Source organism: Carcharodon carcharias, chromosome 8 (assembly GCF_017639515.1).
Source record: "Carcharodon carcharias isolate sCarCar2 chromosome 8, sCarCar2.pri, whole genome shotgun sequence".
Taxonomy (NCBI): domain Eukaryota; kingdom Metazoa; phylum Chordata; class Chondrichthyes; order Lamniformes; family Lamnidae; genus Carcharodon; species Carcharodon carcharias.
The window spans coordinates 15552777-15580028 of record NC_054474.1 but is presented as its reverse complement, the minus strand read 5'-3'; the positions used below and the strand labels follow the sequence as shown (position 1 = coordinate 15580028).

At 42.9% G+C, this 27252-nt stretch overlaps 1 protein-coding gene across 1 annotated transcript in view; it reads left to right on the top strand.

Moving 5' to 3' along the window:
* The window catches only part of mgat4b (alpha-1,3-mannosyl-glycoprotein 4-beta-N-acetylglucosaminyltransferase B), a 261750-nt gene that overhangs the window by 132484 nt on the left and 102014 nt on the right, over window positions 1-27252 (top strand). The window contains exons 3-4 of the mRNA XM_041193895.1: window positions 2947-3090; window positions 4570-4703. Coding sequence (XP_041049829.1) covers window positions 2947-3090; window positions 4570-4703 — 278 coding nt within the window. The remainder of the gene's footprint in view (window positions 1-2946; window positions 3091-4569; window positions 4704-27252) is intronic.

The following is a 27252-nucleotide window of genomic DNA, read 5'->3' as shown; positions in this document are numbered from 1 at the left end:
CGGATGAGGCTGTTCAACCTCTTGCAGCATTGGAGGGCTGACCTGTGCTGGAGGCCTTGGGCACTGACTGCGGTGGAGGCTTGCTGCCATACAGGGTTGCTTGGCTTCCTCCTCCCTTCAGCTGGATAGAAAGTGTCCCTCCTGGCTGCCATCTGGTCGAGGAGGACGCCCAGGGATGAGGCGCCAGAGATCCCTGTCCTCTTGACATCTCAATTTGAATGGTTAGTAAGTTGCTCTCTGGGCGTCTTTTAATTATGGCACCCAGATGTGACGGCAGGGTGCATCCAACCTGCTGCGCTGTGCATTGCATTGGGAAAACCCCCGATTGCATGATTAATGAGGCAGCGGTCACGCGATACCGCAGCAGGAAAGACTCCCTATCCCCGACCCGCCACAGGACATAATCCCAGATGAGAGAATTCTGCCCCAGGACTTGAGCATAAAAGTCTAGACTGACCCACCAATGCAATATTGAAGGCGTACTGTTGGAGGAGGCCATTAAACAGAGACCCTGAATGCCCCCTCAGGTGGACCAATGTCACAATTTTGAAAATAGCAGGGGAGTTATCTGCAGCGGCCTGGCAATATTTATTCTGCAATCAACATCAAAAAACAGACCATCTGATCATTATTGCATTGCTGTGGGAGCTTGCTGTATGCAAATTGGCCATTGTTTCCTACATCAAAAGTACTTCATTGGCTGTGAAGTTCTTAGTGCTTTTAGATCTCAGGACATTGCCATCTAAATGTGTCTTTCTTTCTCCATTCAACTATAGTATGGGCAATCTGCAGCACAACTCCATTTATCTTCCTCTGCTCCCCATCCCTTAGTGAACAAAAATCTGCTGATCTTAGTCTTGAAAGCTCCAACTGACCCTCTCATCCACATTTTTGGGGGATAGGATTCCATTTTTCTGCTAACCTTGATATGGAAAATGTGCTTCTGGTGCTTCTGTGTACAGGATAAAGGTGGTGTTTAATACAGCATGCTCTGGACATGTTTCTAAAATTAATACCACATTTCAATTATTAATTACAATGGTTAATTGTGTAAATGTTTTATTGAATATGATTTAGTAAAAAATCAAGTAGCACAGAAATAACGTCATGACTATACTCTAGCAATAAATGGACTCAATAGTCTATGTCAGTTAGTGCCTCTGAAAAAGAGGGCGGAAACCTCCCAGGGAAATTACTTTAAAACTGCTGTCAGATTTATGTCTGATCTGTTTCATTCAGCACTTTTTCTCTTGCTACTGGGCTAAGGACAATTTTATTTTTTCCTTTTTTTAAAACTCAAATTTATCTTAATGGATTTTAAATAACTGCATTTATTCTACATGGCACTTTCATTTAATCTGACGCAAACACCACATCCTCTTGTTATAATTGGTCACAGCTCTTGTTATAATTGGTCACAGCTCAAGGATTCTAATCTTACACTCAGTCGGGTGTTTTGCTTGATTTGGGGCTTCAAATGTTTTTCTTTCCCTCCCCAAATAAACTTAATTTCACATTTTGATATGAAATTGTAGATTGATACAGCGCAAAATGAGTCCATTTGACAATCCTGCCTGAGCTGACATGGGGGGGTCAGTTCATTACCTTTGTTGAGTTTGTAGAAGAAAAACAGACTTGTATTGGTATAGCAGCTTTCGGAACCGCAGGATACCTCAAAGTGCTTTACAACCAACTACTTCTGAATTGTAGTCACTTCTGTAATATAGGACATGTTGCAGCCATTTTGTGCAGAGCAAGATGCCACCAACTCCCCTGCACCTCTTAGAAGTAGTGCCATGGGATATTTTACACCTGCCTGAGTGAATAGATGGGATAGGGCCTAACTTTAATGAAAGATGCTCAAAGCATTGCCACAAAGTGGAAGAGCACAGCTTTGCATCAGTCATCTCACATTCCTTATTACCATTCAAAATGTCTTCGGTGAATACTGTTCCCCTCAATTTAACGATTTGCAATGAAATGTTTAAGAAAAGGTCATGGTGTGGGGAGTGGAAAATCCCCCTGTGCTTTTAAATTTAAGAATTTTGTCTTGGTAGGCATATATAGTTTTTAACTTGTTAGGTGTGAGGAGTTGAGACAGGAGACGGTAAGTGGTGTGTTCAAGTCCTACTCCCAAGAGACTTGAGCACATAATATCGCCTGACATTCTGTGTTGTATTGAGGATTTGTATTTCCCTAACATTCATTAATTCTATTGCTAGTGTACATGTTTTTTTTTCACATTGTTTCCCTTTTGGAGGTAGGTACTTTGGACACTTTTCAACTTCAGCCCTTAGTGCACTATGTTTATGTAACATCATGTTGTCCATCCTAATAAAGATGCAGACAGGACTGAAACAGATTGAAGGGGAGAGGCTGTAGTGTCAGAATGTAAGGGGTTGGTTAGACAATGGAAAAGTTGGAGGACAGATTCCAGGCCTGCAATGTAAGTTTAAATCTCTTAATAGCGTATGGGATTTAAGGAGATGCAGATGCCATGTGTAGTTTGAATAGTTATATTAATATGTGGTACTTAGTACTCTGTGAATCTCCATAGCATTGCTTGTGGTGACTTAACTTAAGGGCATATACGGTTAGGCCATTCGGGGTGATTGCAGGAAGCACTTCACAGCGCAGTTGAAATCGAATGTATTTCCTGCAAAAAGCTGTTGAGGCTGGGTGCCAATTGCAAATTTCAAAACTGAGATTGATACATGTTTGTTAGGCAAGGATATTAAGTGTTAAGATTCAGATCAGCCATGATCTAATTGAATGGTGGAGTAGGCTTAAGGAGCTGAATGGCCTGCACTTGTTCATATGCTTGCGAGCAACCTCTCTTAACTACGCAGTTCTCAAAATGATTTTCCAGTTAAAACCTCATTCCTAATTTTGTTTTGCATCTGGTTTTATCATTTCTTCAATTGCCTTACTGTCTTTTTATTTCAGATGAAACCAAGCTCAAACTTTGGAATATCACTATTAGTAAGAATGTACTGCAGCTGCCAAGCATCTTCCATCACCTCCCACATCTGCTCGCCAGAGAAGACAGTTTTCAGCCGTCTGTCTACCTGGGACAAAGGAGAACTGGAGGTGAGAAAGAAACCAACTGACACAAAAATATTGAGCGGGTTTTAAAGATCACAGTTTTTAACATTTAATTCAGGCCCCATTGGTAATTAGACATGCATAAAATAAAAGTACATTAGGCATTCAAACTTGCATTCAAAGCTCTGCCACCCATTTCCTAACTCACATCAAGGCCCATTCCCCTGTCGCCCCCTGTGTTCTCTGTCCTACATTAGCTTCTGGGTCTAACAATGCCTCAATTATGAAATTTTCATCCTTGTTTTCAAATACCTTAATGGCCTCAGCCCTCCCTAACCTCCTTCAGCCCTACAACCTTCTCAGATCTCAATGTTTCTCCCATTCTGGCCTCTTGTACATCTCAGAACTTAATCGCACCACATTGCTGGCTGAGTTTTCAGCTGTTCAGGCCCTCGGTTCTGGAATTCCAACCCTTTATAGACCTCTCTGCTTCTCTCTCCTCATTTAAAATCTACATTTTTAACCAAACATTTGGCCAACTGTCACAATATGTCCTTGGGTGGCTCGGTGTTAAATTTTTTTTAGTAACATTCCAGTGAAACTCCTTGAATTTCTGCTACGTTAAAGATGCTACATAAATGAAGCTGATGGCAGCAATAGCTATGCTCCTGAGTGTGCCTATAAACGTTACACGTGTCTAAACCACAATCGAGATGATGAATCCATTACTTTCAAGTGCTTCTATCAATTGCTATAGTGGGTTCCTTGGTCCCTTGCTTTGCTGCCCATTTTTTTAACCAAACTACATTTTTCACTAGCCTCAAATGTGTTTTTCTCCTAGCTTCCTCCTTCCAACAATAAAACAAAATCCTGTGAAGTGCATGAGTAATTGTGATTGTCCTTTGGTATAACAATAGTGATCATTCTTTTTCCCTGTGGTAAAAGTAGCAAGGAATTCAAACCCACTTTCTTTTGAATAACTCACATGTTTTTTCCATTTTCTTTATCCTTTTGGTTGAGCAGCCTCATTTTAAAAAAACTTGTACATTCACGAGATGCGGGCATCACAGCCTAGGTCAGCATTTATTACCCATCCCTAATTGCCTTTGAGAAGGCAGTGGTGGGCCACCTCTTGAACTGCTGCAGTCTAGGGGGTGTAGGTACACCCACAGTGCTGTTAAGGAGTTCCATGATTTAGATCCAGCGACAGTGAAGGAACAGCAATATAGTTCCAAGTCAGGATGGCATGTGGCTTGGAGGGGAACTTGCAGGTGGTGGTGTCCCATGCATCTGCTGCCCATGTCTTTATAGGTGGTAGAGGTGGTAGGTTTGATAGATGCTGTGGAAAGAGACCTTGCGAGTTGCTGCAGTGCATCTTCTAGATGGTGCACACATTGGTGGTGTTTCAGGTGGTGAATGTGGTGTCAGTTGAGCAGGCTGCTGTTTATTTGATGAATAAACTCTGCTTCGCATTATTAACAAAATCTTAATCCATTTTCTGGGTGTTTCTTTTTTGGTCCACAGTTTCGATAGTGATGGGAGTTCCAACTGTCAAGAGGGAGGTGCACACTTATCTGATAGACACCTTGAACTCCCTCATTTATGAACTGACCCCAGAGGAAAAACAAGACTGTGTAATTGTTGTACTCATTGCAGAGGTGAGTGAAAATACACTTCTGGATTTATGTTCCCTTGAGTTGAGGGGTGACTTAATCGTGGCCTTCAAAATGATAGGAGGTTCACTGGGATGGATACAGAGAAACTGTTCTTTTTTGCCTGGGCAGTCGTTAAAATTATAGAGATTGGTAGCTTTTTTTTAATTATCAAAGTAACATGAAACCAAACCAGGTACCACATTGCTAAGAGTCTGTAGTCACATGTTAACTAGATGGAATAAGGATGGAAGATTTCCCTTCCCTAAAGGACATTAGTGAACCAGATGGGTTTTTACAATAATCTGGTAGTTTTATGGCCATCTTTCTACTCTAGCTGGCATGATGAGATTTGAACTGGTGTCTCTGGATTATTGGTTCAGGCTTCTAGATTACTAGTCCAGCAACATGACCACTATGTTACCATTAACTTGTCATTTATTTCATATATACAGTAGTATGTTGTTTAGCCCCTGGAACCCTGGAGACTTTGCCCTCATGTACATAGGCAGAAATACCTTGTACTTGTTGGATAAAGGCAGAGGCTCCTCCAACACCGCAGCTGGGTTCCCCTTACTCGCCTGACTTGCAGTCACAACCATCTATCCCTGACCTGCATATACAAGACCTGCACCGGTACCAAACCTAAGGGTTGTGATTGCATCCTGGATCCAAGTGTCCAGGTGATTCTCGCTCTCCACAATATCCCATAATGTCAATAACTCAAACTCTAGCTCAACAACTCTTGAGCTGGAATTCTTAATGCACACACTTATTGTCTGGGATCGCAGTGCTCTCCACAAACTCTCGCATCCTGCAGTTGTGGCGCACTAGAATATAGTATAAGAAATAGGAACAGGAGTAGACCATTCGGCCCCTCGAGCCTGCTCTGCCATTCAATAAGGCCATGGCTGATCATCTTGTGTTTTGATTTCCACATTCCCATCTAACCCCGATAACCTTTGATTCCCTTGCCTAACAAGAATCTATCTACCTCTCCCTTAAAAATTTTCAATGACCCCGCTTCCACCACCTTCTGAGGCAGAGAGTTCCAAAGTCACACAACCCTCTGAGAGAAAATTTCTCCCCATCCCTGTCCTAAAAGGGCGACCTCTAATTTTAAAATAGTGCCCCCTAGTTCTGGACTCACTCACGAGGAAACATCCTTTCAACTTCCACCTTGTCAAGGCCATTCAGGATCTTGTATACTTCAATCAAATCACCCCTCACTCTTCTAAACTCCAGTGGAAACAAGCCCAGTCTATCCAACCTTTCCTCATAAGACAACCCACTCATTCCAGGTATCAATCTAGTATACCTCCTTTGAACTGCCTACAAAGCATTTACATTCTTCCTTAAACAAGGAGGCCAAAACCGCACACCACATTTGAGGTACGGTCTCACCAATGCCCTGTATAACTGAAGTGTAACATCCTTACTTTTATGTTCAATCCCCCTCGTAATAAAGGATAGCATTCCATTAGCCTTCTTAATTACTTGCTGTACCTGCATACTAAGCTTTTGTGACTCATGTACTAGAACACCTAGATCCCTCTGCACCTCAGAATTATGCAGCCATTCTCCATTTAATTAATACTCTGCTTTTTTTTGTTCTTCCTGCCAAAGTGAACAACTTCACATTTTCCCATATTAAACTCCATTTGCCAGATCTTTGCCCACTCACTAAGCCAATCCATATCCATCTGCAGCTTTCTCATGTCCTCTTTACAACATACTTTCCTCTCTATCTTTGTGTCATCTGCAAATTTAATTACCATGTCTTCACTCCCCTCATCTAAGTCATTGATGTAAATTGTAAGAAGTTAAGGCCCCAGCACAGACCCCTGTGGGACTACCTTCATTGCCATTCCTAATGTAACCGTATGTTATTCATTTCATTACTTAATTGAATTAAAATTAGGTGCTCTCTTGAACTGCTTTGGTTCCTGCTCTTTTACTCCGCTTTACTCTGTTTTTTGTTTCTCAGCTCCTTCTATTTTATTCTTTGTCCAGTATTAATTTATTAAGAGTTAAGTATATGGAGATAATAAAAGTTCAGAATCCATTAATGTCAGTATCCTCTATTTAGATGATTTTAATTTTGCCCCCCTCGATCTTCCTTTATTCTTGTTCGATCTTCAAGGTGAAGATGACCATGTTCTGCCTTTGTGTGTCTGGTGGGTTCCAGTGGGTACGTTATTGACTGCTAAGGCTGATCTGTACCCGGAAGCTTCAGCTGCAAGTAGGACAGGATATTGCGGACAATTGAGTTTTGATGAGTTGCTGGCTCGGGATTTCCTCTCCTTGCGCTTTTCCTCTGCCTCTGATATGCGCATGCATTCAAAGGAGGTCATACAGATTTTTTTATTTGGGTATACCAGGTGCAGCGATCCTGGGTGAGCTTTTTCCCCGATCTAATTAAATACTGAACATAATTATATGATAAATTATACAATGTATAAAGTATGAGAAAGTTTACATTTAGTCAAATTGGCTTATTTTAATTTTTAAACTAATTAATTGATCTAGTTTGTTACAGATGAAATTAAATACTTACCTGTGGATCCACGCCTGCATGCCTCCTTTTGCAATGATTTCACTATGTAATTTCCCCCCCCCGTGCTGCTCACTGACTCACAGAGACCGCTGCTGTGCTCCCAGCCTCATCCTTTTCACTCTTGTTTTTCACTGTTGTTTGTGGGAGTTTGCTTTTTGTATGTTGGCTGCTACATTTCCTATGCTACCATAATTACTATACTTCGTTGGCTGTAATGTACGTTGGGACGTCCCAAGGTCATGAAACACGCTATAGAAATACAAGTCTTTTATTGTGACATTTCTTAAGAATTAACAAAAGATTGCAAGTACAAGTCAAAATGACAATTTGTTGCTTATAGCTGATCATTTAAGTTACCTGTTTGTCCCCCCTGTCTCCTGCCTTCCCCCCCCATGCCCCCTCCCTCAATCAGTACATTGAACTAGTCATTGTATGATTCTGAGGTTTTTGTCTCCACTGCCCTTTGTGGACGCGAGTTGAGGACAGATTTGAAGCTTGTGTTCACATTGCTCAGTAGCTGTCATGGTTCAGTATGATAATTCTATTAAATCCTGAAATTGTTTTCTGCCTCAATGGTTCAACAGTATGTAAGGCTTTTCCACTTGTAGATTAAGTCAGCTGAGCAAATGAAAGGCTTTCATCTTGGCAGAGTTTTGAGGATTACCTGCAGTTACTGGATTAAATGTCATGTGTTATGACGTGGCAGATGAGTGCCATGCAGACCAAATCCACAAGGGAAACTTGGGCGCGATATCACAATGATTTTGCAATTTGAATTTATTACAAGATGATGTGTGCACTAAATTTAGAAGTAATGAGTCCAGCAAGACCTTTAGAGATCTTAAAAATTAAATTAGAATATTTATCAACAAAATAAAAGGTTTCAAACACATACATAAGGCTACAAATTATTTAGTACTATAACAACTCCTAAAATTCCTACTTAACCTAACTCCCAGTTACACACCCTCTTTAAGGCATCAGTCCAAAATCCATTTCAAATTTAAAACAAAACCAGCAAATTAACACAGTGCCCACTTGACAGTGGAATTCCAAATGGCTTCCCTAACTTCAGTTACTTTACTTGGTGGATTTATGCACAAATGGCTGGAGGCTTCATCAAGGCTATTTCTCACACTCATCCTGTTGGGTCTTATATGGCCTTCTCCCACACAGCCTTTCATTTTCCTTTTATATATGTTTCTCTCTCTTTTAATATGTAAATTCTATTGTTTCACATGTATTTAATACTGTATCTTCCCCATAATATAAAAACTTTCATGTTGCCAATATTGTCAGTAACTTTTGGGGAAAATTAAACACACTCCTTAGCCTTGATAATCTGGCTAGATGTAAACAGAATAACATTCCTTTGAAATCCAAACAATCCCTTTATTTATCTAAAAAAAAACACATGCAAATCCCTTCACACCTTACATGCTAAAACAGCACCCATGTTTTCTCATTAAACATTTTTAGCACATTTCTACACCTAGCTTCTTTTAATAATTTAAAGCTTGCAGTCTACTTGACTGCAAATGTAATTAAATCACACAGACAGAGCCACCTGTACTTACCTCTGTAAAACCTACTTCACAATAAACCAGAAAAAAATTATGAAAATTATTATACTTTTGTAACAAGTGCCATGCCAGACGGCCCTGCAAATTTTGATTGGAAAATATTGAACATGGGTCAGATTTCACAGGATAATTAATTTCATATAAATAAATACACAAAAAAGTCAGCAAAATATTAACTACAATATAAATCATGAATATCATGCCAAAGTCTCTACTAGCTCAAAGTACCCTTTGTAAGCACGTCTTTGAGTGGAAGAAATGACTGCTTATGTTGAGAACCGGTTAGGGACCTTTAATCTTTAAATTGAAATCCAAGCACCCAGTAATTTAACCAATAGAACAATGCTACAAGATTTCCCATTTTTAAATAAAACGCAAACTTTGTTGTATATAGAACAAATTAAAGCAAATATGATTAACTTAAGTACTAACTTATACCCATTTACACTAGGTCCTTAGGTTTACTTCCTTCTTCCCCCAAGAATTCTCTCATATGATATCTTAAAAGTTATTTACTTATATAGGGACCACCCAAAAGTTCCAGCCATTCTCAGAGGTAAGACTTTCATTTACTACCTTTTAACTGTGGATCTCTCTGTCCCTAGATCTGCTTGCCTTCTCACTACTTCTAAGCTAATTCTTTTGCCACAAGACTAAGGACCACTGTAGATTTTCCACTAACTGCAAGCTAGGAAATCTTCCAGCTTTTCCCTCATGGTATTATCCCGGACCAGACTCCCAAACTATCCTGGAAGAGACTCCCAAATTTTTGTTTACGTTATTTTTTAAAAAGTAGACAAAATTTGAAATCGAAGTTACTTACTAAGCGAATAAAGCCACAAGATTCCAGTTTTAAACAGACAGAAGTAGTTTCACTGTACAAAATCAATATAGCATACAGCCAATCCTCTAAGATAACCTACTGAATTAATATGAGATAACACCCAATTCTTACAGCATAGAGTCACCAGACAAGTCTAGTAACTGTGAACTACAATTAACAGCACCAAATGCAACAACAGTAAATGCTTTGCAAGACAGTGAACTTTTGAAGTTGTGTTTATAGATGTGTGTGAACTTTAAGGGCTGTCACTCTCACCTCAGAGGCTAGGAATCCTGCAGCGAGTAACTCTCCTCTCTACTCCTCAAAGCCTGTCCACCACCTGCACGGCACAAGTCAGGAGTGTGATGGGATACTTTCCTCTTGCCTGGATGAGTGCAGCTCCAGCAACACTCAAGAAGCTTGACACCATCCAGGACAAAGCAACCTGCTTGATCGGTGCCCTACCCACAAACATTCACTCCTTCCACCACCAATGCACCGTGACAGCACTTTCCAAACCCAAGACCACTACGACCTAGAAGGTCAAGGGCAGCAGACACATGGAAACGCCACTGCCTGGAAGTTCCCCTCCAAGCTACTCAGCACCCTGACTTAGAAATATATCACCGTTCCTTCATTGTCACGAGGTCAAAACCCTGGAATCCCTCCCTAACAGCACTGTGGGTGTTACTATGCCACATGGACTACAGCTCACCACCACCTTCTCAAGGGCAATTAGGGATGGGCAATAAATGCTGGCTTAGCCAGTGATACCAACATCCCATAAATTAATTTAAACAGATGCTTAAATTGTTCAAATCAGGTTTTTCCCCAGTCCTCTAAAGCTAAACTTTAATTCCTAAAATCACAAGTTATAGTCTAAAACGTATAAATTATGAACCAAGTATTCCTGTCATTTGTTGGAAAACATTGCCTGCTGGTTTTCAGTCTCACATAGTCTTCAGTATTACTCTAATGTTCTCAGTTGTAAGGTAAATTTAGGGAGTATAAGCTGCATGAGGCCTGAATTTTAGCCTGGACATGAGTCCTGTGTTGGAATGGGCAAGGAATGCTGCTGTGAGGTCGAGAAACCCGTATGAATGATGCTTCTAATTGTCCTGCAGAATGTAACTGTGAGGGCTCCTTTTAAGTGGGGATTCAGCCAATCAACAAGCTGTTGGGTGGGGGTCCCACTAAAAGAAGCCCTACAGTCAAATTCTGCAGGATAATTAGGAAACCCCATTTCTCCAAAACCTATGAAAACAGGTAGGTGTATAGGGTGAGTGAAAGAGATTGTTATGATCAAACTCTGACTTGATGTCAAGAACTGTCACTTCACTCTCGCCTCACCTATTTTGCAAATGTGGAGATGTACTAGATTCCTATGAACCAATCAAAAATGTAAATACATTTGATTTTAAGATCCCAATCCCATTAGAAAGGAAATAAATTGTATAGATGTATTTAAGGGGAGGCACAAGAAGCATATGAGGGAGAAGGAATGGATGATTGTGCTGATATATTTAGATGAGGAAAGTTGGGATGAAGCTCGAGTGGAACGTAAACGCCAACATAAATTGGTTGGGCCAAATGGTCTGTTGCTTATGCCATGTACTCTTGTAATCCTTTGCAATTATGTTAGCAGGGAGCACCACCACCTGCAATACACCTCCAAGTCATGCCATCCTGAATTGGATTTATATCACAGTAACTTCACTGTCACTGGGTTAAAATCCTGGAACTCCATCCCTAGCAGCACTGTGGGCTGCAGAGGCTAAAGAAGGTGGCTCATTATTAGCTTGTCAAGAGGAATTAAGGATGGGTAATAAAAGTTCACATCCCACAAAGAAATATTTTTAAAAGTTGAACTATAGTGAATCAATGACAACTAGCTTGTTCAGGTTACAGGAAACACCTGTTTTTAAGTAATGTGTATTAGTACATTAAACTGATTTAAGCTTCCTTAATAATGAAAAGCGACTAGGCAAATGGTGCCATATAAATGCAAGTTCTTGATGTATTGATGTGATACGAAGACTGACTTTGCACAATGTTTGAATGGACCATTGTTATGATTTTCTTTGAGACTGATAACTGATAAAGAGATATGAATTTTACAGTAAGATTTCACATTTTAAGACTTTTACTGTAACAAATAAATTTAAATCAAAATCAATATCGACTAAGCATTACTTAATATAATGTATTAATTGCCTACTACAGAAACCATGTTTATACATTGCACCACACTCTCAGCAGATATGAAGCCTTCTGATAAAGTCCCAAATTCCTCCTGGCGATTCAACAGGCTCTGTTCTTACTGCCCTAAAAGAGTGAATCTTCCAGTGTTCATTTAAAAGTCCCTTTATTCAATCCTGCTAAGTATAGTCGAATTGACTTCCAACAGCAAGGCACCCTCTGGCAACTCCTGGATCTTTAAATCTCCACTCTTTATCACAGTTACCATGTCCCTTCATTGGACATCACTTTGTACCCATATGCAAATCATTTATATAAATAGAAAAGAGATCTCAGCATGTCCTGACAGTCTAGGAAAAAGACATGTACTTTACCTGAACTCTGCTTTCTGTCCCTTAGCCGTTGTTCTACCTATGTGGCTACATTCTCCCACTGAAGATCTGTTCCCAAGGCATTGGTTTTAAGGCACTTTGGGGTAAAATTTTTTCTTGGGGGTGGTGCAAAATGGATGCTAGTAGATGAGAAGTTCCATTCTACAGCCTGTGATTTTCTTCTACCATTAAAGTCAGTGGAATAGAAAATGGTGTGAAGTGTCAGATAGATTGTCAGCTGTTTAGTACTGCTGCCCAAAACTGATTTATACCAATCTTTGTTACCAGCAAATGAGGAACAAGAATACACAAATAACACTATTTTCAACGATGTTATTTTCAACAGTAACAACAGCTCATTTGAATTCAAATTAGAGTCTTTACTAAACAATTGAAAGGGACATGGCAGGGGATAAAGACACTGGTAAATGCTGCTTTTGTTATATAAAGGCTATGCTTTAATTGGTGCTTTTTGTTAGTTACTGTCATTCGCTTCAAGTTCACACACATCTATAAACACAATTCTCCAGGGTTACAATAATTAGCCGAAGCATTGGGTTGTTGCCAGCATTAAGCTCCTATAGTTGGCCTTTCATATGGTTTAACATTACTTTGCACAGAAGCATCTGGGCAGTCCATACCATTGGAACAGTACTACCCAACAGGATGGTGTGGGGGCCAGGAGAGGATTAAAGAACGAGCGTTGACTGAAGTAGTTGCAAAAGAAAAGCATTGCTTCTAAAGTTCACTGTCTTGCAAAACATTTATTGTTGTTGCACTTGCTGCTGTTATTTGGGGTTCACAGTTACTAGGACTTGTCTGGTGACTATATAGGAATGTGTGCATATGTGTGAAACATATGTTATATGAAGATCCTTCATGCTGTAAGAATTGGGGTGTTAAGCAAAGCAGTGTTACCAGGGAGCAATCTTGGACCCTTTCCCCAATACTAAATTCTAAGGGTTGCCAGTATATTGGACAGGTCACTGGGTGCAGGACTACTTTGTAGGTGTCCCTGGACCTGGATGAGTGTTTCAAGAGATTTCGACAAGGACGTTTAGGGGACCTAGGAGCAGGGAGCAGTGGGGACACAGTATTTGAGTTTGTGAGCATTGGAAAGAAATTGTTAGGGCTGAAAATGTGGGGAGGAGTCTAAGGAGGGACCTTGGATCCAGCAGAATTTGGAAATGTTGCAAGGGCAGAATCTGGCAATATTAGGGTATTGTAGGTGGTGGTTTTTGGAGGGGAAGAGGGTTTTGCTGCCTGTGGGGGAAGGGGCTGGGAGGAACATCATAGGAGAAATGCGACCTTAGTAGCTGATGACCTGAAAAGGAGCTATCCCCCCTGTTCAGCCTACTGCCCTTTTATGCCCTCAATTTCCCCTCCCTCTCCATGGCCACCTTCCTGATTAGTTCCTGTCTTTGATTCCTTGCTTTTAAAGCATTTAAAAAAGGAAGCTGCTGCATCTGCATTCCTAACACACACAGTCCCCTGATTCTCCATCTATTTAAATGACGGACTGTGTGTAAACTTTCCCGATTTATAAGGACATACGCCAGCAGGTTACAAATGCAAAATGTACTCTTTAAGATGCATAATTAACTTGTTTGCTGACTTTTAGCTTCTTTAATCAAAAATATTTCCTTGAACTAAAGTTAGCTCAATGGTCAAGGTTCATTTGTTTACACGGCTTACAATTTTTAAATATAAAATAAATCCCTTGAGCCACAAAACATGACTGAATTTTCTAAGAAGTAAATCAGTGACTTTAAAAGAAATCCACCCTCCATTAAACAATCTCTTTATTGATGGTTAGAAAATGAAATAAAGTTACCAAGATTACAGTTTTGTTTGTCATGAGGGTGTCTTTCTGAGGATTTCAGAACAGAATTTGTTAGATATTTAAACGTCATAACTTGCCTGGTGTTTGAAAGTCTTCTGAGGGGTGAAAAAGCAAAGAAATTCTCAAAATCCATGCAGGACCCTCCCAGGGTCACCACCTGCACTCCCCAACCCGCCCTCACTCACCTTTGGTCTGGAGTCCACCAATGATCCTCTGCTGTGTGCATTGCTGCCACTTGCCCCTGCTGCTGCTGGCGGTAAGAGGAGTTGCCCACCTCTGATTAGCTCTCGGAGGTGGAACTTCGGCTGCCAGGAGCCTCAACAGCAGGGAAGGTGCCTGAAGGGCACCTGAATCCCCTGGGCTTCCCCCATGCAACTGAGGGGTGGGGGGGAACCCGCTGATTCTCTGACCAATGGGCAAGACTCTGTTGGCCGAACAGAATCTTGGCCTTTGGTCATTTCATCCTTTTGTGACTTTTTTTTTCTACTTAGTTTCTCAGTGACAGTATGCTGTTTTTTAGCAGTGGATAAATTTAATTACTTTGTAAAGAGCTCTACTTTTTTTTTGCTTGTTTGTTTTCTTTCCTTTCCAATCCTCTGAATATGTTAAGTGTTACTTGGGTGGTGGGGAGTGGGTGCAGAGTGCAGGGGTATGATTCCATTGGCACCACTAATCCCAGTGTACCTTGGATTGTATTCGCTTCTGTTTAGAAGGTCTCAACATTCTGACAAAGATGTTATTTAAAATGATAGAGATTTGTCGTTGATCTGTGCTTCAATTGCATATTCCTTGATACCCTTACCTTAGAAAAATCAATCTGTGTCTTAAAATTTTAATTGACCCCCACCATCCACTGTCTCTGACAGTGTTCCAGACTTCCAGTGTAGAAAAAGTGCTTCCTGATTTCAATACTAACTGGTTTGAGTCTAAAGTCATTGCAGGTTAGCATTAGTGATTACCCACAAATCTGACCAACACTACGCCAATGAAACTATTTTATGATGACTTAGTGCATTAACTCTAGAGTCATCCCAATCGAGACTATGGGTGGAATTTTCCACTCCCACCAGCAGCGGGAATCATGGCGGGCAAGGGCACTAAATTTAGTGTGATTAATAAAAGTCAGTTTCCTGCTGGCGGGAAATTAGTTTGGAATTTTGTTCCGCTTAATTGGATGGCAGATTAAAGGTGAGTTGAATTTCCCGCTGATCTATTTTGGGAGCCACATTTGCATCTCATGAATGCTCATTAACGGGCCAACTTGCCGGAATTATATTCCCCTCCAAATTAAATGCTCTGTCAGCGGATAATTGGGATGGTCTATTTCTGATTGTCACAGCACAGAAAAAGGCCCTTTGGCCCATCGAGTCTGCGCCAGTCAAACAAGTACCTAACGGCTCTAATCCCATTTTCCAGCACCAGGCCCGTAGCCTTGTATGCCATGGCATTGCAAGTGCACATCCAAACACTTCTTAAATGTTATGAGGGTATCTGTCTCTGCCACCCTTTCAGGCAGTGAGTTACAGATTCCCACCACCCTCTGGGTGAAAAAATTCTTCCTCACATCTCCTCTAAACCTCCTGCCCCTTACAAATCTATGCTCCCTGGTTATTAATCCCTCCACCAAGGGTAAAAGTTCCTTCCTGTCTACCCTATCTATGCCTCTCATAATTTTATACACCTCAATCATGCCCCCCTTCGATCTCCTCTGCTCCAGGGAAAATAACCCCAGTCTATTCAATTTCTCCTCATAACTAAAACTCTCCAGCCCAGGCAACATTCTGGGAAATCTCCACTGCACCCTCTCTAGTGCAATCATATCCTTCCTATAATGCGGATTCCAGAACTGCATGCAATACTCTAGCTCTGGCCTAACCAGCGTTTTATACAGTTGCAGCATAACCTCCCTGCTCTTATATTCTATAAGAATATGAAGACTAATAAAGGCAAGTATCCCATTTGTCTTAACCATCTTATCTACCTGTCCTGCTACCATAAGGGACCAGTGGACATGCACACCAAGGTCCCTCTGATCCTTGGTACTTCCCAGGATCCTACCATTCATCGTGCATTCCCGTGCCTTGTTTGTCCTGCCCAAGTGTGTCACCTCACACTTATCCAGATTAAATTCCATTTGCCACTGATCAGCCCATCTGACCAGCCCATCTATATCCTCCTATAATCTAAGGTTATCCTCCTCACCATTTACCACCCTGCCCACCAATTTTTGTGTCATCCGCGAATGTATTGATCAACCTCCCTACATTCAAGTCTAAATCATTTATATATACCACAAACAGCAAGGGACCCAACACCGATCCCTGTGGAACCCCACTGGACACAGGCATCCAGTCACAAAAACACCCCTCGTCCGTCACCCTCTGTATCCAGAATTGGCTGAGTGATAGGAAGCAAATGGCCTTGGATCCCATGGGCTCTTACCTTCGCTATCAGTTTCCCATGCAGGACCTTATCAAAAGCCTTGCTGAATTCCAAGTAGACTATGTCAAATGCATTGCCCTCATCTACACATCTGGTCACCTCTTTGAAAACTTCAGTCAAATTGATCAGACATGACCTTCCCTTAAAACCATGCTAATTGTCTTTGATTAATCCCTGCCTCTCCAGAAGTATATAAGTGGCGCACACCTGGTGAGCTTCATTTCACCAGCTACTTGGTCTAAAGATGCTGCTTTCGCCTACCTTTAAGAGCACTGCCGTGAGATTTCAGGTGCCTGTATCACAAGCTGTGCCAAGACTGGGCACGAGAGGCATACCATTGGGGAGGGAGAGACTGATGCAGGCCTGGAGAGGGGGAATGTGGAATATGGGAGAGGAGGATGGAGACCGAGGCAGAACTGGGGGGATGTGGTTGTGGAACGCAGGAGGGAAGAGGAAGACTGAGGCAGGGCTGGGGTGGCGTGTGGAACACTGGAGAGAAGGGGGGAGATGGAGGCAGGATGGGGGGTTGGAATGTGGAACACAGGAGGGCGGAGACAGGCACAGCTGGTCAGGGTAGGGGCAATGCGGAACATAAGGGGAGGAGGGAAACCAAGGCAGAACTGGTATGGCGGTGGGGGAGACCAAGGCAGGACTAGTGGGTGGCCCAGGAACAGATTGGGGTCGTGAAACACTGTCCTGGGGCAACTGTTATAAGACGGCCCAAAGAAGAGTCAGAGACTGTGTGGGGGCTGAGGCCATGCCTTTGGGGCATAGTGAAGAGACTGTCTTGGGGTTGAAGCCATGCTGTTGGGGCATAGTGAAGAGACTGTCCTGGGGCTGAGGCCATGCTTTTGGGGCATAGTGAAGAGACTGTCCTGGGGCTGAAGCCATGCTGTCGGGGGCATATTGAAGAGGCTGTCCTGGGGCTGAGGCCATGCTTTCGGGGGCATGTTGAAGAGGCTATCCTGGGGCTGAGGTCATGCTCTCGGGGGCATATTGAAGAGGCTGTCCTGGCTTGTGTGGACCACATTAGAGGGCTCTGCATTGCATGCATCTCTTGGCTCGGTCCTCATTGGGGTAAGGCTTCACTGAGCAATGGCAGTTGTGCACCGTATGGTGTGCAGGGTGTGGTCAGTCGCCTAAGGAATTTGGGCCTGGGGATTAGAGCCATGGTACTGAGAGGCAGATGGCACAGTCCCATCAGGGAAGGCATCTGTCTCCTGTAAATCGTTAGCTGAAAAGCCAGGAGGGGGTATTGGATGGTCTTAGTATGGGGGGGAGGGATGGGGGTGGTGGCCCTGAAAAGTCAGGATGCATGCAGCCTTGAGAAGGGGAGGGGTCAAGTTGACAAAGGGCATGGGGACCCAACGTTAATGGGTTCAAGGGGGAGAACCGAAATCTCCACATAGATAATAATGGGGGTCAAGAGTAACAGAGGGCGTCTGGATTGTAATGGGAGGAAGGGAATTAAGAGGCAGTGAGTATGGGAGGAACTTGGTGGGAGATAGGAGAAGGTCAGCAGCCCTGATTTCAAGCTCACATAATGATGCGGTTTGAAAAACTGGCTGGGAAATAATCAGTCAGGGAGGGAGTCTCAGGGTAGGTGGGAGGAGTTCACAGCAATTCATGGCAGGTTCAACGGGCATTCTATAACTGTCCTGCTCAAACCAAGGAGTCGTGGCTCATTTGAGTGCTGGACTCGAGGGTCTCATGCACAATGAATGAGCTTGGGTCCTTTACTAATGGTGAGCATCCTGGCAGGAATCCATTAAGTTTAGGTTCTGCAGTGCATATGGGTCTTAGTTGGCATCAGATCCTTACAGAGTCATGTCAGAATGGATGTAGAGCCAAAAAAATCAGGGGCCACATCTGCTGCGTCGAGGCAGAATGGATCCTACAACCATCCATGTTCCCAGTGCAGTGGTAATGGCATTCAAGGCACCATGTTTGCAGCCATGACATAAGTGCAAGGATTGGGTATCGATAGTTATTGTCAAGGCCACGAGAGTACAGCCAACACGAGGCTTACTAATGATCCTAGGACCTTTTGACCCTAAGAAACATGCCCGTAAATGCACATTCATGTCTGGGTGGAAAGCTCAGCCATGTGTCGTCCTCCAGGATGATATCAGCTGGCAAGGGGACCTACTGCTCCCACCCCAGAGAAAGAGGACCTCCCATCTTCCTTGGATGACCTAGAGGAGAATCCCCAGGGAGGCCTTGCTGAGCCATGGAACCGAGAGTTTTGTATATTTGAGCTCCGTGGTGAAGCAGAAGTCCACACCACACCTGACCTTGTTGAGGCATAATTAATGAGCTGAAAATTCGGGTGGATAAATCCGACCTGTCACAGAGTTTCCTGCCCAGCATCACACTTGGGTCAGAATTTTCCATTCTGAAGACTAATTCTATGAGACTCTCTCCATGTTGGTACATACAGCTTGAGATTAGCAAAGAATCACTTGGACCCACATAGTTATGTACACCTATAAAAGCTCAACTTAGCCTTCCACAGCATGTTACAACCAATGAAGTACTTTTTGAATCACAGTACTGTTGTAATATAGGAAACACAACAGCCAATTTGCGCACAGCAAGTTCTCACAGATGATAATATGATAATCACCAGATGATCTTTTTTTGTGATCTTATCTGAGGGGCATACATTGGCCAGAACACCAGAGAGAACTTATCTGCTCTTCATTAAAATAGTGCCACAGGATCTTTTACACTCACCTGAGAAAGGTTTAACATCCCATATAAAAGATGGCACCCCAGATAGTGTAACATTCCCTCCATACTGCACTGGGAGTTCCAACTTAGAATTTTATGCTCAAGGTGAAAGTGCTCCTAGCTGATCCATGGCAGATGGAATAGAGGCACCTAGTCTTCCTTTTCAGAACGGTTTTCTGGAGTCTCTCTTGGTCTTTGGGTGCTGTCAGTGCCACCTGGGTTATTTCCATCATCATAGCATGTGGGGGGCTCCTTTGGGCTCTGGTCCAGTCTCCCCAAGGTCTTTGAGGGTTATAAATTAAACTCATTTAGAAATAACTTTCAACTGTTCATGGATGGGATTCCCAGTTCTACATGGTGAAACCCACTCTGCAGCATAAGTAGATTGTAGGAACGTGGCCTGCTCAACCAATTAGGTCATCATGGTTGATCTGTATCTTAAGGGATATTGAGGCAGGCAGATACAATTAAGACCCTTGTTCAACAGATATCTATCAATCCCTCTTATAAAATTTTAATTGACCCAACCTCAAGTTTTTTAGGAAAGAATATTCCAGATTTCCATCACCTATTGTGGGATATCATTCCTGAGCAGCCTAGCCCTCGTTTTAAAATTATGTCTTATTCTGGACTCCCCAACCAGAGGAAATAGCTTCTCTGTGTCTATGTTATCAAATCTTTTAATCATTTTAAGCATGTCTCTGTATCTACCTTATCAAATCCTTTAATCATCCTAAGCACGTCAATTAGATCGCCGTTTAATCTTTTATTCTCGAGGGAATGCAAGATTAGTCTATGTAGTCTGTCCTCATAATTTAATCCATTTCGAAACATAGGAACAGGAGTAGGCCTCTTAGCCTCTTGAGTCTATTCTGTTAGTTAATGAGGTCATGGCTGATATGATTCGTAAACTCTCACTTTTGCCCCATAATAACCCTAGATTTTATTAGCCAAAGTTATTAACAGTCTCAGATTTGAAATTAAAATTGATCTAGCATCAATTGCTGTTTGCAGAAGAGTTCCAAACTTCCACCACTCTTTGCATGAAGAAATATTTCCTAATTTCACTCTTGTATATGTTGGCCAGGACACTGCAGGTACTCCAATGGTTTCCTTTGAAATTGTGCCAGGAATCTTTTACATTCACGCAGTAGGGAGGCCTTGATTTGACATCTAATCTAAAAGGCAGCACCTTCAACAGTATAGCACTGTCTCAATAACTACACTGGGAGTGTCGACCTAGATTTTGTGCTCAGGCCTCTGGATAGAGACTTGTGCCTTCAGCCTCTGACTCCAGCAAGAATACTACCCAATGAGCCACATCTGACATATAAATGTTTTGCCACTTGTGGCCTTTGTGTGGACAGAAAGCTAATGTTAGAAATAGGCTTTGAACTTACACCTCTAGAAAGGGGCCAGAATTCATCCATCTTTGATAATATAAGGATCAGCAGTATTTGAGTCTGCCACCTGATACCACTCGACCATCCTGACAACTCCACTAGCCCCAGTATCTTTCTGGAGCATTTGCACTGCACTCCCTCCAACTAATATATGTGTCCTGAGATGTGGCACCCAGAACTGAGCACAGGGCTCCAGATGGGGTTTGACTGGAGCTTCATATAATTACCAGCATCAGGTTATGTTGAGTAATAATTCCAAGTGAATTCTATAATCTGAGTGGGTAAAACGATGGATAAGATGTGGAAGAATTTTCAACACATTTATCTTAAACAATATTTTTTGCTATGTTTCAGTCACAGTGTTGCTTTTTAAGTGATTTCACCTGTTATAATAGGTTTGGTTCACTTTCTCACCATCTCTGCTTCCGAATTCTCGCTAAACAAAAGGACAATTTGAGAAACTGAAACAACATTAGTAGTCCATGATTAATCGGAGTTTGCTGATACAGACAATTAATGTGTGCCAGTAAATTCTGCCTTCCTGCTTTTGTCGATGTGGGAGGCTGATTGCCAGTGCTGAAATGTAACTCAGCGGTGGGCATCTGACACAGACAATTGTAAATCTGTGCAGGAGCTTTCTCTCGATGTGAATTTTGTGTTTCCAAGTGTTAATGAAGCTGCAGTAATTTGAATGTCGATGAGAATAGTTTTGCAGATTAGTGACTGGCAAACTCCAGTCCCACTCTAGCTTGTTTTATGGAAGGAGAATTGCAGTGCCTCCACTGAAGAACAAATCCAAAGTAGTCCAATCTGCTTACTTTACTTGGGTTTCCAATTGAGTTTTAAAAATATATACAATGTCAATAAAAATTGTAGGCTTGAGTGTCTCACTTAATTTCCCTCCTCAGCTTTGGTGTGTCTGTCACTCATATCCCTCTACACCTCAGAGCTCTGCAATCTCTCACTATTTAGGTAATATGCTTCTCTTTTATTCCTCCTGCCAAAATGGACAACTTAACATTTTCCCACATTACACTCCATCTGCCAGATCTTTGCCCACTCACTTAATCTATCTATATCTGTTTGTAGCATCCTTATGTCCTCTTCACAACTTACTTTCTTACCTATCTTCGTGTCATCAGCAACTTTGGCAACCATCCCTTCATCCAAGTCATTTATATAAATTGTAAACAGTTGAGGACCCAGCACTGATCCTTGTGGCATGCCACTCATTACATCTTGCTAACCTGAAAAGATCCATTTAGGCCTACTCTCTGCTCCCTGTTAGCCAGCTGACCTTCTACTCGTGCCAATATGTTACCCCCTAAACCATGAGCTTTTATATTCCACAATAACCATTGATGTGGCACTTTATCAAATGCCTTCTGGAAATTTAAATACAATACATCCACTGTACCCCTTTATCCATAGAACATGTTACTTCCTCAAAAACTCCTATAAATTGATTAAACATGATTTCCTTTTCACAAAACTTGATGACCTTGAGCTTATCCAAGTGCGTGCTTTAACTTCTTTAATAACAGCTTCTAACATTTTCCCTATGATGGATGTTAAGCTAACTGGCTGGTACTTTTCCGCTTTCTGTCTCCCTCCTTTTTTGAATTATGGAGTTATTATTTGCTATCTTTCAATCTAATGGGACCTTCCCCGAATCCAGGGAATTTTTGAAAGTTAACACCAATGTATCAACTATCTCACTAGATACTTTTAAGACCCTAGGATGAAGTCCATCATGACCTGGGCTCCTGTCAGCCTGCAGCTCCAACAATTTACTCGGTATCACTTCTCTGGTGACTGTAATTTTCCTGACTTCCATTCCCACTTCCACCTCCTGGTTTATAACTGCTTTTGGGATGTTCTTGTATCCTCTATATTGAAAACTTATGCAAAATACTTGTTCAATTCATCTGCCATCTCTGTGCTTTCTGTTAACAATTCTCCACAATCAATTTCTATAGGACCAATGCTCAATTTGTTAACTCTTTTCTTCTTAAAATATTTATAAAAGCTCTTACTATCTGTTTTTATGTTTCTGACTAGTTTTCCCTCATTCTCTAATTTTTCCCTTCTTATTAGTCTTTCAGTCATTCTTTGCTGTTCCTCATATCCTGTCCAATCTTCTGGCCTTCCACCTATCTTTGCACAATTATATACTTTTTCTTAACCTTTCTAGTTAACCACAGATGGTGTGTCTGTCCCTTGGAGTTCTTCTTATACGTTGGAATGTACCTATTCTATGCATTCTGAAATATCCTCTTAAATATTAGCCACTGCATCTCTATTGACTTATCCCTTAATCTAATTTGGCAACTCACTTTAGCCAGCTCAACTTTCATGCCCTCATGATTTCCCTTATTTAAGTTTAAAAACTTAGTCTCAGACCCACTCCTCTTTCCCTCAAACTGAATGTAAAATTCAACCATATTATAGTTGCTGCTACCTAGGGGTGAATTCACTGAGATCATTAATTACTCCTACCTCATTGCCCAATACCAGGTCTAGTACAGCCTGCCATCTGATTGGCTCCAGAACATGATGTTCTAAGAAACTATCCCGAAAATATTCAACATGCTCCTCATCTAAATTATCTTTGCCCATATGACTTTTCCAGTCTATATGTAAATTAAAATCTCCCATGACTATCGCAGTGCCTTTCTGATAAGCTGCAATTATTTCTTCCTTTATGCCCAACCCTACGATGTGGTTACTGTTAGGGGCCTATACACAACTCCCACAAGTGTTGGGCTAGACCAAGTAGGGACAGCTCCCCTATCTAACCACCTCATTTGCCCATCCACCTACAGTCAAAGTCTGGACATTTTAAACTTAAAGGTAGTGGAACAGGTACATAAGGTGTTTAAGAAGGCATAAGGCATACTTGCCTTTATTAGCTGAGGCATAAAATATAGGAGCAGGGAGGTAATGTTCCAACTGGAGAAAACGCTGCTTGGGCCACAGCAACAGTACAGTGTGCAGTTCTGAAATGTGCTTTATGGGAGGGATGTGATTGCAGTGGAGAGAGTGCAGAGGACAGCAGGATGTTGGCTGGTCTGGAGAGTTTCACTTATGAGGAGAGATTGCATAGAATGGGGTTATTTCCCCTGGAGCAGAGGAGATTGATGGGGGACATGATTGAGGTGTATAAACTTATGAGGGGCATAGATAGGGTAGACAGAAAGGAACTTTTCCCCTTGGCAGAGAGATCAGTAACCAGGTGGCAAAGATTTAAGGTAAGGGGCATGAGGTTTACAGGGGATGTGATGAGCAACTTTTGCACAGAGGGTGGTGGGAATTTGAAAGGGTGGTAGATGCAGAAACCCTCATAACATGTAATAAGTATTTGGATGTGCACTTATGGATGCCATGGCATACAAGGCTATGGGCATAGCGCTGGAAAATGGGATTCGAATACTTAGGTACGTGTTTGACCCGCTCATCCTCGAAGGACCTTTTTCTGTGCTCCACACCTCTGACTCTATCACTCTATGACTGAGCAACGTTGCAACAATAACAAATTTAACAATCATCAGTGTTATGGATGTTGGGAGGACATTGTGGATCTCACTGTTGGCCCCAAATACCTGGCTGTTCCACCCCAGCCCCACCGACACCAATTGACCTGGTGCATGCTGCCTCTCCAGCTCAAGGGCCTCCTGCTCGAAGTGGCTTAACATGAGATGGGCCTGGCCACCTCTAGTCCTCGCACGCCCCGAGGCATTATGAGCATTCTTCTCCTGAGAAAGAGAGAACATTCATTATGGCAAATTGCACATGGATTCTGCGTGTGCACGCCGCACCCCAACCACAGTGGACCATATCGGGCCTCCAATGCCCCCTCTCCCCACTACTACTGATCACTCACACAAAGGTAGTATGCCTGTTCCCAACCCCCCACAATGGCCACCTTGGACACATGCTGCGTACATCACTTTATGAACCACACAGTATTTGCTCCCATAGCAAGGATGCGCAACTACATGCAGCGTCGAGGGCAGCAGATGGATCTTTGCCACGACACCTTGAGGCTCTCCTTCCATCATCTCATCACCCTGAATAGGACATGTGCTAGAGTTCTGAGCATCTCCTGCAGGTTGCCCCCAGATTATTCATGTCCGACTAAGAGCAAACATGGTGTGGGAGAGAACTCATCTCCTCATGAACCACTCAGGCTGATCTAAGCATGGGCACTATCTGCTTGCCCACCCAGTGAAGGGAAAATGCCTTACATGACTCTATGCAGTCACGACAATAAGACTTGGCGGGGTTGGGGGGGGTGCCAAAGGCTAAGGCTACCTGCTGGGTTAAATGCTCAATGCCAACATGGTGCTCACCTTACCAGAGCGCAACAAATCGTTGAAGCGCTTACGGCACTGGATTCGGGTGCGCCGCACCACGTCGTGGGAGCTCACCACCTCCCAGGCACGTTTGGTCGTGTGGGCGGAGCCGCCTCCTCCCATCCTGGGAGACCAACACCCCCCACCGTGCTGCCACCACAAGGAGGGCAACAAGGCATTCATCTGAAAAGCAAAAGGCGCATTGGCCCCCCCGATGGCCTACCCTGCAGCATGCCCTGCTCCTGTGGCAAACCCTGCAGCCTGGCCTGCTCCTCTGCCCTTCCCTCCAGCCTGGCCTGCTCAGCAAAGCCCCTGTGGTGCACCCTCGAATTGGCCATTGTCACCAGCCTACAGGAGGCTAACAGACTGCCGGATCGCCATTGGACCTGGCGGTCTGTGTACGCCTGCCGCCGCCTGCACTCTCCCGCTATCCATGGGAGTCGGCAAATACTCTGAGCGGGACTTAATTGGCCCGCCCTTGTAAAATGGTGCCGTAGACCCGATCACGGGCGGTGATTGGGTCTGCCCCGCCCTCCCCCTCCGATAAACGAAGATAAGAGCCCATGGGATCCAAGGCTATTTGGCGAAATTGGATCCAGAATTGGCTGGGTGGCAGGAAGCAGAGGGTGATGGTCGAGAGGTGTTCTTGTGACTGGATGCCTGTGTCCAGTGGGGTTCCACAGGGATCGGTGTTCGGTCCCTTGCTGTTTATGATACAAATAAACGATTTAGGCTTGAATGTAGGAAGGTTGATCAATAAGTTCGCGGATGTTGCAGTCACAACGTTGGGTGTTTACTGTAGGCCTCCCAATTGCCAGCGGGAGATTGAGGAACAGTTATGTAGGCAGATTTTGGAAAGATGTAAAAGCAATAGGGTTGTTGTGGTGGGTGATTTTAACTCTCCCTATATTGACTGGGAATCACTTAGTGCTAGGGGTTTGGATGGTACAGAATTTGTAATTTGCATCCAGGAGGGCTTCCTGAGACAATATGTAGATAGTCCATCTAGGGAAGCGGCAATAGTGGACCTGGTGTTAGGGAATGAACCCGGCCAGCTGGTCGAAGTTTCAGTAGGGGAGCATTTCGGGAAAAGTGACCATAATTCAGTAAGTTTCAAGGTACTGGTGGATAAGGATAACAGGAGTCCTCGGGTTAAGATGCTTAATTGGGGGAAGGCTAATTATAACAATATTAGGCAGGAACTGAGGAATCTAGACTGGAGGTGAATGTTTGAGGGCAAATCAACAACTGACATGTGGGGCGCTTTCAAACGTCAGTTGATAAGAATTCAGGATCGGCACGTTCCTGCTAGGATGAAGGATAAGTATGGCAAGTTTCAGGAACCTAGGATAACGAAGGATATTGTGAGATTAGTCAAAAAGAAAAGGGAAGCATTCGTAAGGGCTAGAAGGCTGGGAACAGATGAAGCCCGTGGAGAATATAAAGAAAGTAGGAAGAAACTTAAGCAAGGAGTCAGGAGGGCTAAAAGGGGTCATGAAAAGTCATTGGCAACCAGGATTAAGGAAAATCCCAAGGCCTTTTATACAAAAAGCATGAGGGTAGCCAGGGAAAGGGTAGGCCCACTCAGGGACAGAGGTGGGAATCTGTGTGTGGAGCCAGAAGAAATGGGAGAGATACTAAATGAATACTTCTCATCAGTATTCACCAAAGAGAGGAACTTAGCGGTCGATTTATCCAGGGAAGAGTGTGTAGATAGCCTGGATCATGTTGAGATCAAAAAAGAGGAGGTGTTAGGCGTCTTGAAAAATATTAAGGTGGATAAGTCCCCAGGGCCAAATGGGATCTACCCCAGAGTACTGAGAGAGGAAAGGGAGGAGATTTCTGGGGCCTTAACAGAAATCTTTGTATCCTCACTGGCTATGGGTGAGGTCCCAGAGGACTGGAGAATGGCCAATGTTGTTCCATTGTTTAAAAAGGGTAGCAGGGACAATCCAGGAAATTACAGGCTGGTGAGCCTTACGTCAGTGGTAGGGAAATTATTGGAGAAGTTTCATCGTGACAGGATTTACTACCATTTGGAAGCAAATGGGCATATTAGTGAGAGGCAGCATGGTTTTGTGAAGGGGAGGTCATGTCTCACTAACTTGATTAAGTTTTTCAAGGAAGTGACAAAGATGATCGATGATGGAAGGGCAGTGGATGTTATATACATGGATTTCAGTAAGGCCTTTGACAAGGTCCCTCATGGCAGACTGGTACAGAAGGTAAGGTCGCACGGGATCAGA